At 40.4% G+C, this 18,460-nt stretch overlaps 1 protein-coding gene across 1 annotated transcript; it reads right to left on the bottom strand.

Annotated features, from left to right (window-relative positions):
* Nucleotides 1-4,493: 4,493 nt before the first annotated feature.
* Nucleotides 4,494-16,964, bottom strand: lrrc56 (leucine rich repeat containing 56). The gene is made up of 13 exons (XM_034085606.1): nucleotides 16,708-16,964; nucleotides 15,824-15,998; nucleotides 15,108-15,195; nucleotides 13,422-13,482; nucleotides 12,613-12,709; nucleotides 11,176-11,373; nucleotides 7,783-7,960; nucleotides 7,485-7,697; nucleotides 7,183-7,250; nucleotides 6,259-6,401; nucleotides 5,735-5,943; nucleotides 5,246-5,594; nucleotides 4,494-4,897 (listed from the first exon to the last, which is right to left on the bottom strand). Exons 2-13 carry the CDS (start codon nucleotides 15,983-15,985, stop codon nucleotides 4,720-4,722), a joined length of 1,944 nt encoding a protein of 647 aa, XP_033941497.1. The 5' UTR covers nucleotides 15,986-15,998; nucleotides 16,708-16,964; the 3' UTR covers nucleotides 4,494-4,719.
* Between the last annotated feature and the right edge of the window lie 1,496 nt (nucleotides 16,965-18,460).

Raw genomic sequence — 18,460 nt, 5'->3', positions numbered from 1 at the left:
AAAGTCCGCTAGTATCAAACCACACAGGAAATAGAAATAACACAGTTTCCGGTCAGTAGTTTCTAAATAAAAGTATATGTCATGAAATATGTTTGTGAAAATGATTCCTAGTGAAGTAACAAAAAAAAGTTATATGTCTATGGAGAAATGCTTATTATTTTTTTTTCGATATTATGAAGTATGTATACAAAATACCATTCAAAAAATATAAAGGATTACAGTCCTGGCAACAGCATAAGCGTGGCGATCACTTGGGATCTTGCCTTGCCTGATATGACAAAAAGCTGGTTCACCAGTGTCAAAACATAGTTTGAGAAATTACCACAAACACAAGGCACGTTGGCAGCAGTAGATTTAATTTTATTACAGATTATGAGTACAGTAAGGCTTTTATATCAGCCTACTAACTGATTTGTCAGCAATTAGATTACATTGATGGATGATCTATTACTATCACAAGATTACAACTTGAGGTCCAACCTTCTTGCAGGTCCCAGGTTAAATCTGATTTGCTTTGAGATGTTCTGCATTTTGACATCATTTATAGAGGCCATTGGCTCCATTAATATAGACTGAGAAAAAACGTAGGGAGTGTTCTCTTTAAATACAAGTTACAACATGTTACTGCATGTGTGTAGGCTATTACAAGGAGGAAGGGTTGGAAGCAGGAGGTGCTAATTGCATCTGTATCATGTTTTAGTTTTATCACATATGACTGTAATAAGTAAATGCTGTTTCCTAAACAAATGAACAGAACACCTCCATGTTTTAAGTTTGGCAAGGGCTTACTTAATTTACTGGAATTATTTTAATGATTGCTTTTTGATTCTTTAATACCCGTCTTGGCCGAAGCACAATAGAACATTCTCACAAAATGATACAGCATTAAAAGTTGAAATCATATAATCATCCACTTATTTTAATCACATTAAGAAATCCTGTCTGCAATGTGTCACTGTGCCAAGCAATCCCTGAATCCCTGAATCATGTTGATGGGGTGACTTTAGGCTTTGCCAACATACGTAAAACCGTCATCTTCTTCTCCTCAAATGTATGGATGCAATATGAGTTGGAAAGAAAACACTATTCTCTCTGAGTCCCACAGCATTTCCTTTCTTCCTCTTGAATAACAGGTGTGCCTCTGGCTGCTCATATAGTTACAGAACACATGACTTTGAAGCAGGTTGGGCATAAAATGCAAATGTAGCTGCAGTTTATATCAATTTAGCTTTGCAAAACATTTACTGAGAGCACTTATAGCTGATAGAGCCTCTCCATTTAAAGTTATTGTTTTTAAATCTATACATGTATTCAATTTGATGTTGGTTTTTAGTTCAAATTAATTACCTGATGTATCTTGAAAGTATGGCAACATCGTTATAGCAGAACTCAGGCAGTTAATGCATATAAATGGATCTACCTTAGCATACACATTTAGCACCACCTGTTATTAAGTTATATTCATCCCAACAAGAAGGAGTAATTGTGATGGAGGAAATGTGATTAACTCTATGCATTATATATTTGTTTACATTCTGGACTGCAATGTCTGCAGTTGGTTGGAAATGGTCACTGAAAAAGAGTTATGGAGCCTAATATCTTGCATTGAAATGGAATGTTCCTTGTTGCAGCCTGTCTGAAACTCATACTGTATTTCCAGTAACAACACATGCAAGGAAAATTACCGTCACAAATCAAAGAAAGCTCTCTATGATTTTAAAGAAAATTACCCTTTCAGTCACAAAGTGAAGTGTTGAAGTGCGTTTCTGTCCTGTCTTTTCCCTGTAATGGATTCACACCTGGTATGTTGTTATATACAGTTAGATACAACACAAAAGAGCAGTACTATTTAATCTAAGAGGATATTATATGAATCTCTTGTCTCTGATGGCTTTGATAGTCCTTTTGGGGAAATGCAACTACAACTATCATCAGTAACTATCAGTAATTGAATCACATAAACCAGATTTGTTTTAATGTTATTCACAGCATGTGTTGACACAGTTTTCTCCACTTCAGTCTGACAGAAATATATGTGTTTATTTATGACACGAGGGGGACTTATTTTGCTCCTCTACTATCCATTATAATTATTATTGCCTTAATCTGGCTATCCTCCTAACAGCGTTTAGCATCAAAAAGCCAAGGAGGACAAAAAGGCCCTTCTGGTTTGTCTCATCTGTTAATAACTAAGGAGTAGGAGAAAGCTTCTCACAGGCCAGATGAGGGTCCCAGATCCCAAACAGCTGTGAGAATCACCCCTTTCAGTACAATTACAAGACTATTTAGAAAGAGTAGGTGGACACTTTCCCACCATAGAAGCCCTTTCTTTTCATACTCCATCTGTGTCCTGAAACGTAACAGCACCAGTCAAATGAAAGCATGAGTGAGAACACCTTAGAGGGGCAAAGCCATGGCGCAAATTAGGGCATTCCTGTGAGCTGATCGAGTCACGTGATGGAAAGACATGCTAAGAGATAAGAAATGTGTCAACATGTTGTATAAGAGCCTGTCATGGCTGAGTGGAAATGCACACACCATGCATTTCTGTGTTTCTGCACGTCTGTGTGTACTGTATATATATATATATTGCCTTCCAGGCCCGGTTCTACGGGGGTGCATAAGGGTGCATTGCACCCTCAGTTTAGTCGTTATGCACCCTCATTTGAAAAATGAAAAGTAAAAAAAAAAAAAATTAAAAGTAAAAAAAATTAAAAGTGAAAAATATTACATTTTGCCTACTATTACTAACAATAGTAGTATTCATAATAATAATAATAATAATAATAAGAAGAAGAAGAATATAGTTGAAATAAAATAAATTTGTAATTGTGGTTAAATAACATTGTCTGCTGCATTTATTTGATCAATTTAAACGGTAAGTAACGTTATTATGTCAGGTGCGCGTGACCTGTGCCGCTGCACATTCATCATCTGCAAGGTGCTTACACAGCAGTCAATGATGGATCAGAAAATGGTTAAAACAACCAGCCCTTATCGCTAGCATACACTGCATCTACTGCAGGTAATAACAGTTCAGATCATGGGGACATTACGTTACTGTCGTGGACACTAACGTCCTCCTGCCCGACTCGACGGCTTTGCCCGCCTCGCCCACAGAGGCGGAGCAGCCACAGCCGTCTTCGTTACCCCAAACACCGCCACCCCTCGGCGGCCCGCAAGTGCCAGAGGACCTCTGCAAAACAGAGCCTGCCCAGGTATATTTAAAAAAGTACCCAACTCGCCTGTACAGTGGGGTGAGGCGCTCATTTTGCAGCTCATGGTTTCAAAACAGAGATTGGCTGGAATATTCATGTAAAAAAGATGCCATCTTCTGCTATGCATGAAGACATTTCGGTTCAAGTAAGTCAGATGCCTTCACCACAACTGGCTACAACAACTGGCGCCATGCTCTTATAGGCTACGTGAAAAGGGACTGGGAAGGCATAATCAAGCAAAGAGCACATAGCTCCATAGATCTCTTAATGTTGCTCTCAAAGTGCACCAGATTGATGCTTTTAACTTCAATATTTTAAAAAAAAATCTTCCCGAGGGAGCATGCCCCCGGACCCCCCCAGAGGAAGTGAGGACCCCCATAGAGGGTGTTAGGTACACTCCCCACTTATAAAAATAGCACTTTACCACTGCACCCTCTCTAATCTCAGATGCACCCTTAGTCATTTTGTTCTGGAACCGGGCCTGCCTTACACCTTGCAGTGCCTGAAGAACTAATACAATTATAGATATGGCTACCTCTCCAGTCCTCAAACACTGTACGTCTCAGGATGAATTCAGTCAGAGAGTGTCCTTCATGGTGCAGAGGTAATTTCCCATAGCTTTAGGAAAACAAAAGGATATGCCACAGACAAAAACAATGATGTCTTAATGGACTGGATTTGCTCCATTACATTTCTCTGTAGTCAATACATCATGTCTTATATTGTAATTGTGCAGGGTTGCAAACGCTTATTCTAAATCTATGGTGTACTGTAGATGCTTTATTAGATATGAACAACAAGTCAACAAAATGAAAGATCTTGAGTTTCAAGGTTGTGGATTTGAAGAATTGTTTGACCAAGGAGGTTTAAACAACGGAATGAGTTTTTGATTCACAGAAATGATTACAGATGGCGCCCTCAAGTGGCAAAGTTAGACTGTTACACCATGCATGTCAAAACACTCAATGTCACTGCAGGACATTTTGGATGAAGTTATCCTTTACAATATATTAACCTTACGGCTCAGGAATAAAAAGAATATACAGAAACAAATACATTGGGTTAAACACAAGATGGCATTTGAGTTCTCTGTAAGTTCATTCAACCTGAGAAATGCAAATGTTCAGTCACATCCCCTTTCTTTTTCATCAGGCTCATATAGCCTTTATAAAGCAACCAGCATCGCGGAAGCACTAGATTGATCATCTCAGGGATCCACTTACACTTTTAGTTTGTGATGTGTATTGCTCAATTACTTAGGTTAGAGGACTGTGATGTTGGCCACTACAAACATTTATTGGGAATGCTTTCAAGGTCTTATAGATCTTAAGCTTAAAAAAGAGACAGAGAACATCACATGGCAAGAATACAGATCATTCAAATCATGTTGAGCATGTGAGTGAGCAAATAAGGGGAATGACCCTTAATGGCCTCCCTGCATTTGACTGATCACTGATCAACGATCACTGGTCAGGCAGCCAGACATCTGCCCACTCTGGTGTCAGTCTGGGTGTGAGCTCCCTCTGCAGGGCTGGTGTGTGAGGTGCTGCTGATGTTTCTGCAGAGCTGCACTGGCTGTGTGAGGGCGAGTTATCGATGGTCTGTCCGAGAGTTTGGACGTCTGAGGAGTTTGAAGAAGCTTTCGGCCAGAATGTATACTGGATATGTCCGACTCTCCACTGAAAAACACAAACGTTTTATTTGTATCATCACCCATTTCTGCTTTATTTTGTTACTGTAATTTGTATTTTCCACATGTATATTTTTTAAGTTTTTAAAGCTATTTTATTTCTATTTCAGAAATATTTTGGATTGTTTATGTACATTGCCTTGTCTTTGTATGCTGCTGCAACGCAAACATTTCCCAATTTGGGATTAATAAAGTACTAATCTATCTATCTATCTATCTTTTAATAAAGTTTAAAGTCAAAATGTTAGCGATTGTATTTAAAACTCAAGTTTAATGCTCACTTAAATAGCTATTTTTTCCAAAAACGTGTGCTACCATAACCTTTCAAATGCCATACCATGAATCCAAGAGCCCATTACCAAGGGCACTTTCTAGAGGTGGGTGGGGTTTGTGTGCAGGCAGGGGCAACAGACGGACATCGGCCATCTGCTGCTGGACCCTCTGAGATGCCAGGTCCGTGTCTCCTGTGGCGGCACCTGACCCAGAGAAGCCCCCTCTTCTCAAATCAGGTAAATGTTCTGAGGTGGTATGGCTGAGTCGAAGCCTTCGTGCGCGGACCCCTGATGGCTTTTGCTGTATACCAGTAGTTAGTGTGACGCTGAGAGGGGGGGAAGGGTACAGCGTGGTGTCTGGGGACAGGGACAGTTGAGCAACCTCAGGGGATAAAGCTTCTCTATGATGCAGGTCTGAAAAACAAAACATTACAGAAGGTTTAGTAGCTGCCATTACTCTTGGTAACCTACTGGTATGTCATGTGTTATGGTTTTAATCCAGATGTTATCGTGGATAAAAGATCATCATGTATGTTCATTAAGTGAGTACTCACCTGGAGAAAGAGACTGGAAAGAGGAATCTGGTGAGGCAGCATCTCTGCTGTCACCATGCTTCTCTGCTCCATGTTCTTCATCACTACTGTCATTCGTTACACAGCCAAAGCCTTCTTCTTCTTCATCATCATTGTACCCCTCCTCTTCGTCACTATGCATTATAGCCAGGACCTGGGGCAATCTTCCTGTCTCTATGGATTGGAGACGCCTGAGAAATTGTAGAAAGATGTTTAGTTTCATCCCCTTAAGTCATGGGAAGGCAGGTTGTGAGCTAAAGTGAGGAACAAACTAGAATTCTTGCTAGAAAGTATATTTTTTATATCATTAATAGGTATTCATTAGCTTTCTCACACTGACTTTCTTTCAAAAAGTCCTCATGGGTTGGAAATGAAACATATGCTAATGGTGATCCATGTGTCTGTAATACATTTTCTGTAACCAGACATTCAAATGTACTTTTATAATCATTCAGTATATGTCCAGCCCTTAAAGAAAGTCTGTGATGTGTGTAGAGTGTTCGTACTTGCTGTGCTGCTCCCTCCAAGATCTAAGCTCAGCAAACACATCAACGCGTTCTCTCAAATCTGGCTCCTCAAGGTCGTACGAGTGTTCTGGTACATGGATGGGTAGGTCACGGGGGGTGAAAGTAGACCTGCTGGGGGCCGTCTTTAAGGCCAAAGAGAGGGACGATGAGCATGAGGGGCAGTAGAGAGGAAGTAAGGAAATATAACAGAATAAAAGCCTTCATTAACTATAGATACTAACTGCCAGACAGAGAGGGAGAACACAGTGAGAAGAGCGTGACAGCGTGTATACTTTATACCAGTCGATAACATGTGGTTGGCAGGGGAAGCCCCATATGTCAAGCTGCTCTGCCACTATTGCACCCTTCACACATGTCCAACCATTTGTGTCCTCCCACCACAGGGCCTCTCAGGTTTCTGTCCTCCTGTTAATAATTAGCTCCTTCTGGATATACTGACATTATAGAGACGAGCTGATGGTGTCAGGTGGCTATAATGGCCTCTACACACACACTATAAATGCTTGACTGTACAGGAAACTGTAAAAAGGTATACATTGGTGTAGATTTATTAGAGATCTGATAAACTACAATACATTTAAAAAATATTCTATCTAACTGACGCGCCACAGTGATACAAAGTTAATGAATACGTAAAACAACATATGTCCCTTTAGCTCTTTTCCTTCTCTCTCGCAATTATTATTCAATCCTCCATCTTTTCTCTCCCAATGTTTCCCTTTCTTTCTTCACCTCCTCACCCTCAGATTGACCCCCACCCAACCTTCATATCACAAGCTTTCACAGGGTAAATATAAATTGGGAAAGGACAGGTAGAGACGTTTCAGAAGAGATCTGTATTTCTAGCAACAAGATGTTATTGAAGTGATTTAGTCGTTCCTCTTTCCAACCAACGCCACCTACCTTCAACTTTTCTCGCCTCGATCGTATGGCCTGGACTGGGTTTCCACAGAACAGAATCTTGCCAGCTCCTTCAGAAAGCAGCAGATTAGAGAAGTAATGTACAAAGTGGAAAATAAATCAAACCGTTTTCTAACACAAAAACAGTCCTCTTGGTGGCAGTGTTGAGTAAAGATTACAAAGTGTATCTGCTTGGGCCGAAGCCAAAAGAAAAGAAATGTAAAAACGATGATACATTGGAGATGGATGTTGAAAATATCTAATTGAAAACATCAGTGTGAATGACAGCCATTAAAGGGCCTCACCATGTGTCAGGATGCTGGTTTCTGCTTCCACTGTTGCTAGGTTTGAGTCTGCAGAACCAGGTTGGGACCTAGGAGGGGAGAGAACCCCAAGCCTGGACGCTGACATGGGTCTGGAGCCAGTGTGGGGCCTGGAGTCAGCTGAGGAGAGGGGCCAGACGCCGTAGAGACTGGAGCTGGGTCTGCTGTAAGGACATTCACTGTCTGCTGTGTCCTCTATAAAGACAGAAGTGAGTGACCCATTCAATAAACAGCCGTTGTCCCCCTGAATGAATCAACAACCAACATAACAAACACACACCGTCGTCAGTAGCGGCGCGAGGTGAGTTGCAGTCTCTGATGGAGTTTCGGAGGATGGCCCAGTCCTCTCCCATGGTGCTGCTGCAGCTCAGCCCGTCCTCCTCCACCCTTACATCGTCTAGGTAACGCAGCTGAGGGATCAACTCCCTCACTGCAGCCCGATAACTATAGTCTGCCGTCTGTGTGTAAGGGAGGAGAGATAATGAGAATGTATGTGACAGGTGTTTAAAGAGACAATTAAGGGAACAATAAATGAAGTATTACATGATGGCTGGGGTATGATATTAGTAAGAAAGTGTGGCCTCAGTATTCATACTCAACACAACAAGGGAAATTGTTGATTGAATTCTGTTGAAATGAGATGCCATACATACTGTTTGGTTTCACTCTCTTTAAAGTGACTGATCTATTGAGCTATGCAGATATATGTAACCCAGTGTAATGGCATGTAGCCTTTTGTGTAGGAAAAGTGCAATAGATAATGTTGTTTTTTAGGATTACCTTGAAAACTCATTTTCCTGCTGTCTTTATGACTGTTGTTTCAGTTTATGTGCCAGTGACAATACAACTCATTTAGTAATTGCAGTGTTCAGAACTGTGCTGGAATGATCCACGTAATGATGATGTATGATGGCTCCACAGATCTTAATTGGAAAAAACCTAATATGACTAATCTTTTCAGCTACAGTATACTGTACTTTAGCTGTACTGTACGTCAGGTTACAATATGCCCTATAGATTATAAAGAACCATGATGTGTTGAACATGAGATGTTATCATCATCCGGAACTGCTGGACGGAGCCCAGAACAAATTTTCTTACGGGGACAATAAAGTATATCGTATCGTATCGTATCAGAAGTAATTGTTTCCAAAAAAGAAAGTATTTATTTATAGAATCAAACAAATCCATGATAGCAGTAAAAAAATTCGAAGGTTTCAAATGTGTGTAAATGGAAGTGGACCTATATATTTGAATAATATATTGTAGGGCCATACCTATATAAAACATGTCCGGGGAGGTTTATTTTCAAAATACCAAACAGATCATGCATTTTAGCCATGCCTCATTTCGCACTGTTTTTGCCAGGGCTGATTCTGTGACTACAGCACCACTTACAGGCCTGGCACATGTACTACAGCGTCTCCAGCGCTTTCGAGCGGTCTCGTGTGAACGGACACGTTCGTGGCCCAACCCCCCATTCCCCTGATAGGTGGAGAGTTGCCCATATAGGCGGAGCACCCCTTTTCTGACGTCAGGAAAATTCAAATCTGTATCAGCTCCGTTGCAGCCCCGTTTTTAGAGATTTGGGTATGGAGGAAAAGAGAGAGGGTTGTGTTTTCTGACACTTGGTGAGTTCCCTGACACACCGGGGACACATATTCATGTATAAAAGACGTACACAAGTGGATTTTGCATGATAGGTCCCCTTTAACTTCTCTGATGGAGAGAGAGAAAGAGAGAGAGTCCAGCAAATTGCTCCAATAAGAACACCATTGCCCTTCATCAAACCAAACAGATGCAATGAATGAAAAAGAGAGTTAAGGCCTGGCATGGAGGGAACGAAGGAGAAAAGAGGAGGAGAATGAGGGCTGGTTAGAGAGGAAGCGGATGTGTGTGTGTGTTTGTGTGTGTTTGATAGAAAGAGAGTGAGAAAGAGCAAGAGGGGTGATAGTTTGGCAAGAGAGCACATCCAAGAACCCCTCAGTCACTACAAAGCACAGGCTAATGCATATTCAGCTCAGCATCTCCCCTCATTGCCCTAGTTTCCTAATTAATGCTCGGCTGGTGGGTGTAAATAAACACATTCACAGTGGCACAAAAACTCAGCACACTGTGTCTCGAATCAGCACAAAGTGGAAAGCTTCTACCCTGGATATCCAGCCACAGCAAATATCTCTGGAAAAGTCCATTGTGAGCTGCTTTATGCAAAATGTATTGGCCAGTTTTCAAGTAGATAAGATAAGATTTGCTTTATTGATTCAAATTTAGGACATTTTTTACGTCACAGCAGCATTTAAACAAGGCATTGCACATGATGTGATAATGAAAAAGAGTAGAAAATAAACAAACATAAACAGATAAGTCTGTCATTTGGGAATACAGCATTCTGTCTGTAATTACGACGTATGTTTGGTTATTTTGATTCCTCCTGCTGCCTGTGTTCCATCTGATGCGTTGAAGGCCCAAACACAGAGCGGCGAGATCATACGGATACTTTCATGTCTCAGCGCATGCTAATTACATTTTGGTCATTATCTGATAAAGCCATGAGGGCAGACAGTGGGCCGGCACAGGATCTAACTGAATGATACCTACAGGAGAACCACAAGTTGCATTTTCAAGTGGGCTTCAACAACATCCAGGATTTTAAAGTGGTCATATTAATAAAACATGTCAATGGTGGTAAACAGTTGAAGTGCCTATCAATCAAAACTGTGGCATGAGACAACCCAACCTTTTTTTGGTGGGATGCCTTGGTAAGAAGACACATGATTCAACAAGCTAATCAGATATGGCTTCCCTTTCTATGTCACATGCAGACTTGGGATGCCCCCAATCTGAGTATCTCTCCCAATGGCTTGAGATCTACTTTTGCAATTCTTCTCACAATCCTCGAGAGCTGAAAGAGACAGGCGCTAACACGGAGCATTTCAGACAGAGGGTTCACACAGGTAATTTAGACAGAGAGTATGATCATATAAGCAACTAAACATGTTCTTTTAGAAACCTAAAAGAAAGTAAGAACATTCAAATGTGCATGATTTGTATTCTGTTGTTATATGTTAATCTGGATAACACATCAGTGAAATGTCTAGACACATGCAACTTCCTCAAATGTTTCCCTTGCATTATCATCAATGCATCATCATGCTTGGATGGTGACACGATAGAGTGGTGCATGAAGGATGATTTATGTAAGTCGACCAGAAAGTTGGCACTGGTTCTCTTGACAAAAAGAAATGCGATTTTTCAAATGGATTATAGAAAACTGCAGAAAATAAATAAATATGATACTTACACACTTTTTTCTTTTTGAAGCGTAAATGTAATCACCAGAAGTGAAATGCTTAATAAACGTAAGGCTTACAATACACCATGGTCGCATGACTTTACATCAACAGCACTAAGCTAAAGGCAGACTCATGTTCCTTATCATGATGTTTAGCAACCGCTGTTTTTTATTAAGAAATAGAAGCTTTAGACTGTTGCTATGTCGTAGAACAACATGTTTAAGCCTGTGTTAACCACAGACTTTATTATATCCAAAAACTACTGACTTTGGGACAAGGGAAATGGAAATTCTAAAATATAATTTCCAGATTGTAGGACTCATTCCTGCACCATTGTAGAGCTGTATTGTTATTTTGTGTTATAAATAATGTTACACTACCTGTTTGGCAGGGGGGTTTGGGAGCACACACACAGGGTTTCCCTCCAGGGTTAGTGTCTGGAGTTTGCCACACAGCCCCAGGTACTGAATCTGGACCAGGTCATCCACATCGTTCCCTTCCAGATCTAACAGCTGCAGGTTCTCCAGCATGCCCGCCTGACTCAGGTCCGACACATTGTTATAGGCAAGGTACAACTCCTGAAACAGAGAGAGGATATGCATACAGCGTAGAAGAGTTTGGTAGAGGGGAAGATAAGGTTATAAGATAGTTTGAAAAACGAACACACAGGAGAGGTATTAAAGGCAACATGTGTGGGATTTTCATAAAAGAAACTATGTAAATGATCAAACAAAAATCTTAGGTCTCTAATTGCTAATCAACCTTATCATCGTTTCTTCCGAATATGTCCTTACTTTTTTTTTCTCAATGAATCAATCACATTTTAATTATATAGCCCAATATCTACAAAGCCCTTAATGGGCAGGCGCCATCTTACCTTAAATAACTCATTATACCCTACTGTCCTACTAGGGCATTGCGTTCCAAGAATGCAGGGTTGTTGGTTGTTCCTAGAATCTCTAAAAGTACAATGGGAGCCAGAGCCTTTTCTTATCAAGCTCCACATTTGTGGAATCAGCTTCCAGTTTGTGTTCGGGCGGCAGACACCCTATCCGTTTTTAAGAGTGTGCTTAAGACCTTCCTTTTTGATAAAGCTTATAGTTAGGGCTGATTAGATTCAGCCCCTAGTTTTCCTGATATAGGCTTAGTTTGTCGGGGGACATCTTACTTCTTCCTTCTCTCTGTCTATACCCGTGTACACTCATGTTCCGATTAACCCAGCTTCCCCAAATGTCTTTCTTTTTGGTGTCTATATACGCTGGGATCCGGAGTCATGGATGATCCTGCGGTCCTGTGTCCTGGATCGCGAGCGCTGGATCTTGAGTCGTGGCTGTGGTCCTGGATCATCGGTCCTGGATGGATATCCTCGTGGATTCATCTTCCTATTATACACACATGCATTTCCAAACATTTGGACTACCTATGTTGCAAATGTATTATCTTTTCAATTTACACACGGCATCTATTGCACGTCTGTCCGTCCTGGGAGAGGGATCCCTCCTCTGTGGCTCTCCCTGAGATTTCTCCCATTTTTCCCTTTAAACTGGGTTTTCTTTGGAAGTTTTTCCTTGTACGATGTGAGGGTCTAAGGACAGAGGGTGTCGTATTGTCATACTGATATTCTGTACACACTGTGAAGACCACTGAGACAAATGTAACATTTGTGATATTGGGCTATATACATAAACATTGATTGATTGATTGATTGATATCAGAAATTGCATTTTTGTCTTAAAGTTTGTGGCACAAAAATATGAACTTGTGAATACATTAATTTCATCCCAACACAGAGACTTTTTATTTATCTCCGACTCTACCTTTAGGGAGGACAAAGTAGAGAGGCCATCTAGGTGTTGTAGGGAGCAGCGGGACATCCACAGCACCTCAAGGCGGGAGAGGGTGGTTCCCAGGTCTCTAAGGAGACAAAATAGAACAAGCTTGATTTAGAGGCAGGGACGAGTGTTACGCAACGCAGTGAATCATGGGAAAGGCTATCCATCGCTTGGCTACTGAAGCTCGAAGCTCTTTTCTCTCCCCCCAATCTGGAGGCCACTCCTCTGCCTCTCACTTGTCTCTGCAGCACAGCCCTGCTCTGAGTCTCAGTCCATGTGTCTACAGCTCCTCAACACCCTCTCCACTACAGCTCCCAGAGCAGAAAATGCTATCAGAGGTAGCGCACGTCCGGCTGGCTCTGCTTCGCCACACATTTTTCTTCTTACCTGGTCTCTTTTTTATCAACCTTAAATGTTTAACTGTGGGTTGCCCAATGATGGAGACATTAGCTGCAGAGATGTCTGCCTTTTCTTAACATATAATGGAACTAGATAGCTTGTAGTGCTCAAAGCTCCAAAAATACATTTAAAAGACTCAACAAATCTCTTTGTAGTAATTATGACCCGCTTACTCAAAATAATGGACAGACTTCATTGTGTATTTTGGTTAACTCTTACCTTAGCAACATATTTAATTTTTGGTTTCAAGATATGAATCTTTTTCGGAGTATGTAGTATTCAATTAGTAAGATTTCCGTATAACACGAGATTGAATGTGCGTGTTCTCGTGGAAAAAGTTTGCAATTGAGGAATTCAATACAATAATGATTTGGATTATATAACATTACACTTACCTCACTGACGAAATTGTGCTGTTGTTCATTTTGAGCCGCACCAGTTTGGGCAAGTAAGCACCTGCAAGATGATTAGATAAACAAAGCTATTTCAATCACTAAACATGTAACAGTGGGGTGATTATGTATTGGGTTTTCAAAAAACTCTTTGAATTACTTCCAAAATAACCTTTTCAGGCCTTTGACAAATAGCTAAACGTAGAAGTACCTAAAGGGACATTACTCACACATGCACAGACACTGCTCTGTCATGCTTGCACTTGTTGTGCAATCTACAATTTTCTGAGGACAAAGCAAGGTGAGCAAAAAGGAGATGTTCTTCCAACATTATCAGCTCAGTCATCCTGCACTGAGGTTGGCACACCTGAGAGGAAATCAAGAACGGATGTGTTCTGTGCGTCATAGCAATGTTTCTATTTGTCTCTTATCCAGTTCTGGTTCATGATTAGCTATACTGTACGGAGGCTCAGTCACTGGTACATTTTTATATACAAAGCCATGTTAGGGAAACTTCCATCTTATATCTGCTCCCTGATCTCACGGGAAATTGAAAGTGGCTACTGCCTGAGATCGAATGCTGTGGTTTTATTAAATGTGCCAACTGCTAGGACTGTCTTAGGGAAGACAGCTTTTAGATGCGCAGCTCCTCTGTCTTGGAATAGTCTGCAAATTAAATGGAAACTGAACAATCTGGTGCCACTAAATGTTTTTAAAGCTCGGTTGGATGCTAGTCAATCGGAAGCTATTGGTACCTGTTTATGTGGATAATTATGTAAATGATGCTGTATGATGTCCTTTTGTTGTTCTATTTATGTGTTTATGTTTCATGTGGAACTACTTGAACAGGTCTCCCTTGAAAAAGAGATCAATGATCTCAATGGGATTTTATCTGTATAAATAAAGGTTTGAAATGAAATGAAAAATGTGGTTATTAAAAGTGTATATCATGAATCATCATTGTACAGAGTGTAAGAAACTTAATGTCTGTTTTTGTACTTAAAGATCCCATGTCATGGCCATTTCTACTGATCATAATTCCATTGTTGAGGTCTACTAAAATAAATGTATATTGTATATTGTGCAATTCTCCAAACTCACATTGGTTTCTCACACAGCATCTCTGTATAATATGTGTATTCACTCTCTGTCCTAAACGGCTTGTTGGAGCTCGTTTGGAGCTCCTGCCCCCCCCCCCTGTGAGCCCAGTGGCCGTCTGCGAGACAGTGAAACCCAGCCCGAAACACACACACACCCGCAGCCTGGCTGGGAGTTTGTGTGTGTGCCCAGGCTGAGTTCCGCGGTGTCTCGCCGACCCCACACCAGTGAGCCAACGTAATGGACCAATCTGAGGAGCCGTTACGTTACGTTATGTCACTATACCCGAAATACGTCACTATACCCAAGAAGTAAACAATGGAAAAAGAGAAATCTGCAACGAGGCGTTCTGGGGCAGCATAGACAGGTCTTTTCTGTGTTAAGAGTTTTACTCCCTACAGGGTGTACTTTGAGGGTTTGTGACTCTGCAGACCGTTTACATGCAGAAAAAGCTACATAACACACAAGGGGACGGGTAATAACCAGAAAAGCATGACATGGGACCTTTAAGAGTTACTGAGTCCGTGATCCCCAATGAGTACCCACACACACTTTGCACATGGTCAAAATATAGATGTATCTGTTTCTTACCAAAGTTACCCAGTGTGTTTTCTTGTGTGTCCAAGCAGATCTCCAGTGAGGTCAGGTGAGAGAGGTCCTGAGTTCCACACAGCGATTTCTGAGGGACAGAAATTAAAAAGCATTTAAATGGGTCCTAATATCCTTATTTTCAGGTTTCATATTAGTATTTTGTGACTCTATTGTGACATGCTTATATGCTTTAATGTTCAAAAAGTGCTTTATTTGTCTCACACTGCCTGTGCTGCAGCACCTCTTTTCACCCTCTGTCTGAAACCAGAGATGTCCCACCTAGCCTATCACGTACAATGTGTTGGAGCGTTAGCCAATAGATGCACGAGAGTTACAGTATGTAGTGATGTCACGAAAGTAAACAAAGGACTCCAATGGAGGCGTTTCAGATGTGGGGGAGTGTGTGAGAGAGAAACACCATCTTTGGGATTGTAGCCTTTGCAGACCATGTATATGCACAAAAACTTATTTAACACACTACAGGAAAGGGAAACCCGAAAAAGCATAATAGGGCCCCTTTAATGAACTGGATGTTGTGTTTACTCATCAAAGTTTGTTGCATCAACATTGACCTTAGACACCTATAACTTGATTAATAATAAACAAGCCTATTAGTAAGACTAACCACATGTAACAATGAGACAATGGAAAACTTTGTGTACAAATGTTGGTGGTATAAACACTGACTGTATCTTTAGGCCATTCTGCAAATTTACCAGCTTCTCTGGAGAAAGGGAAACATCCACTGCTTCTGCGTCCTCACATGGTTTGGTGGCAGGAGTTGGGTTGATGTGGCCTGATCCACTCAGCTCAGTGACGAGGACCCGAGCTGTGCCAGGCCGGACTCCCTTAGGCACAGAACCATGACAGCAACTCATCTCTCACAGGAACCTGACATGAACAAAATGGATGTAGAGGAAATACTCATCTATCCATAGATGTCTATCTAGACAGACGTTGATGTAAATATCTATTCACTCAGTTTTGGACTCAAAGGTCCACATCAGTCAAATATATCATAAAGAAAAAAATACGAAAAGGAAGGAACCAAATGTTTGCAAAAACAAGAGGAAAAGTCCAGCTATGAGTCGCTTTTTAAAGGCTCAGTTATGTATGATTATATTTGTTGTACCAATACAATCGATACAAATATTACATAAATTCCAAAAAAAGTAGGAAGATTATAATCACAGATGTATGACTAGTGCTTGTCCACGTTGTTAGCTGAGTAACAATAAGAATGGCTCATTAAACAGCAAGCACAAAAGATGACTGTGTAACCATCATTTAATTCCCGATAATTGTTCCTTAGTCACTTTGTTCAGCACATTTAGGGCTTTGTCTGCCATACAAAATAACATATATTTATTTTAACCTGTTTGGTCAAAGCAAACACGACATCACATTTAATGTCATATCGTATTTTTATCTAGCTTAGCGTTATCCAACTCGCGTTAAATTAGCTAACAAACTAGCATAACTGCTATGGTTAATTGTTGACAAATGCGGGAGGCAATATAATAATATTTTATTTTAAGCTAAACCCAACAAGTACTTTAAACGCAATATTATTATACATATTTAAATAGTTCATATGTACCTGTTGCAGGAAACTGCAGACTAAAAATATAAATACATTTCACTGACTGAGATCACTTTGCTTAGAAGCAAAAGTTTGCTTGACAACCACATACGACTTCCTGGAAACGGTACTAAGAGACCTGTGGCTCCCTGGGATATGTAGTTCACGTGTAACAATTAGCGCATCAGTGAAACTCTTGAGGTTAATGCTTAACTAAACGCCTGTTATATTACTATCATCAAAGATTCATTTCTTAGCATCTGTTTTCTACTACAGAAGCCTTAACCCACCTACGCTTGTGTGGTGCTGCCTTCACATGTTCTTTGTAAGCTCTGACTTTGGAGCTTTACATTTTTCAGAATGTACTTCTGACAATAATATTGTGAATGTGAGTGTTTTGGTTGACAACATGTCTTTTATTAAAATCAAATCAATTCCAAATTAATGTATATATTATCCACTGGATGTAGGCGTTCTTAAATAACAGTAAGGCTCTGGTAATATAACATTTGGGAGAAACAAAAAACTATTCAAAGTAAAATGTGCCAGTGCACACATTTTTGTTAAATGCTTGGATGGTTTACTGAGTTTGGAATTGGATGGTGGTTATTTTTCTCAGGTGGGTGAGGTTTTCATGGGGCAATTGTACTTTGACACCATGACACAATTCCATCAGATTAATGATAAAAACCTAGAGGACATTATACAACTTCTGAAGTCCTCCTCCTGCTGCCTTGATATTATTCCAACAGGATTTTTCAAAGATGTTTTTCGTTGCATGGCCTCAGATCTACTTCATATAGTAAACAAATCTCTTCACTCAGGTATTTTTCCACAGGCCCTGAAAACTGCAGTCATTAAACCGCTCTTAAAAAAGAATAATCTAGATGCTTCAGTAATGAACAATTACAGGCCCATATCAAACCTGCCATTTCTAGGTAAAATTATTGAAAAAGTTGTTTTTCAACAATTGAGTAATTTCTTGCATTTAAATAACTGTTTTGATGTGTTCCAGTCAGGCTTCCGTCCAAACCACAGCACTGAGACTGCTCTTGTAAAGGTCTTTAATGACATCCACTTAAACACAGACAGTGGCAGAACTTCAGTGTTAGTATTATTAGATCTCAGTGCTGCGCTTGACACTGTTGACCACAACATATTGCTAGACCAACTGGAAAACTGGGTGGGACTTTCGGAAACAGTTCTAAATTGGTTTGAATCCTACTTAAAGGACAGAAACAACTTTGTTTCTATAGGTAAATACACATCTGAGTTGACAAATATGACATGTGGGTGGGGTACCTTAAGGCTCCATCTTGGGGCCTCTTCTCTTTAACGTCTACATGCTACCACTGGCTCAGATAATGAAGAACAACAAAATAAGTTACCATAGCTATGCGGATGACTCACAAATGTACGTAACAATTTCACCAGGAGACTATGCTCCAATTCAAACACTGAGTAAGTGCATTGAACAAATCAATGACTGGATGTGTCAGAACTTTCTCCAATTAAACAAAGATAAAACTGAGGTAATGGTTTTTGGAGCCAAGGCAGAACGTATAAAAGTTAGCGCTGAGCTTCAGTGTGCAATGTTCAAAACAACAGATAAAGCCAGAAATCTAGGTGTAGTCATGGACTCTGACCTGAGTTTCAACAGTCACATTAAAACAGTTACTAAATCAGCCTACTATCACCTAAAGAATATATCTAGGATTAAAAGACTAATGTCACAGCAGGATTTGGAAAAACTTGTCCATGCTTTTATCTT

This window comes from Pseudochaenichthys georgianus, chromosome 6, assembly GCF_902827115.2.
Source record: "Pseudochaenichthys georgianus chromosome 6, fPseGeo1.2, whole genome shotgun sequence".
In the NCBI taxonomy this organism is placed as follows: domain Eukaryota; kingdom Metazoa; phylum Chordata; class Actinopteri; order Perciformes; family Channichthyidae; genus Pseudochaenichthys; species Pseudochaenichthys georgianus.
Note: the sequence above shows the minus strand (reverse complement) of the source record. Positions and strands in the feature narration are given on the sequence as shown.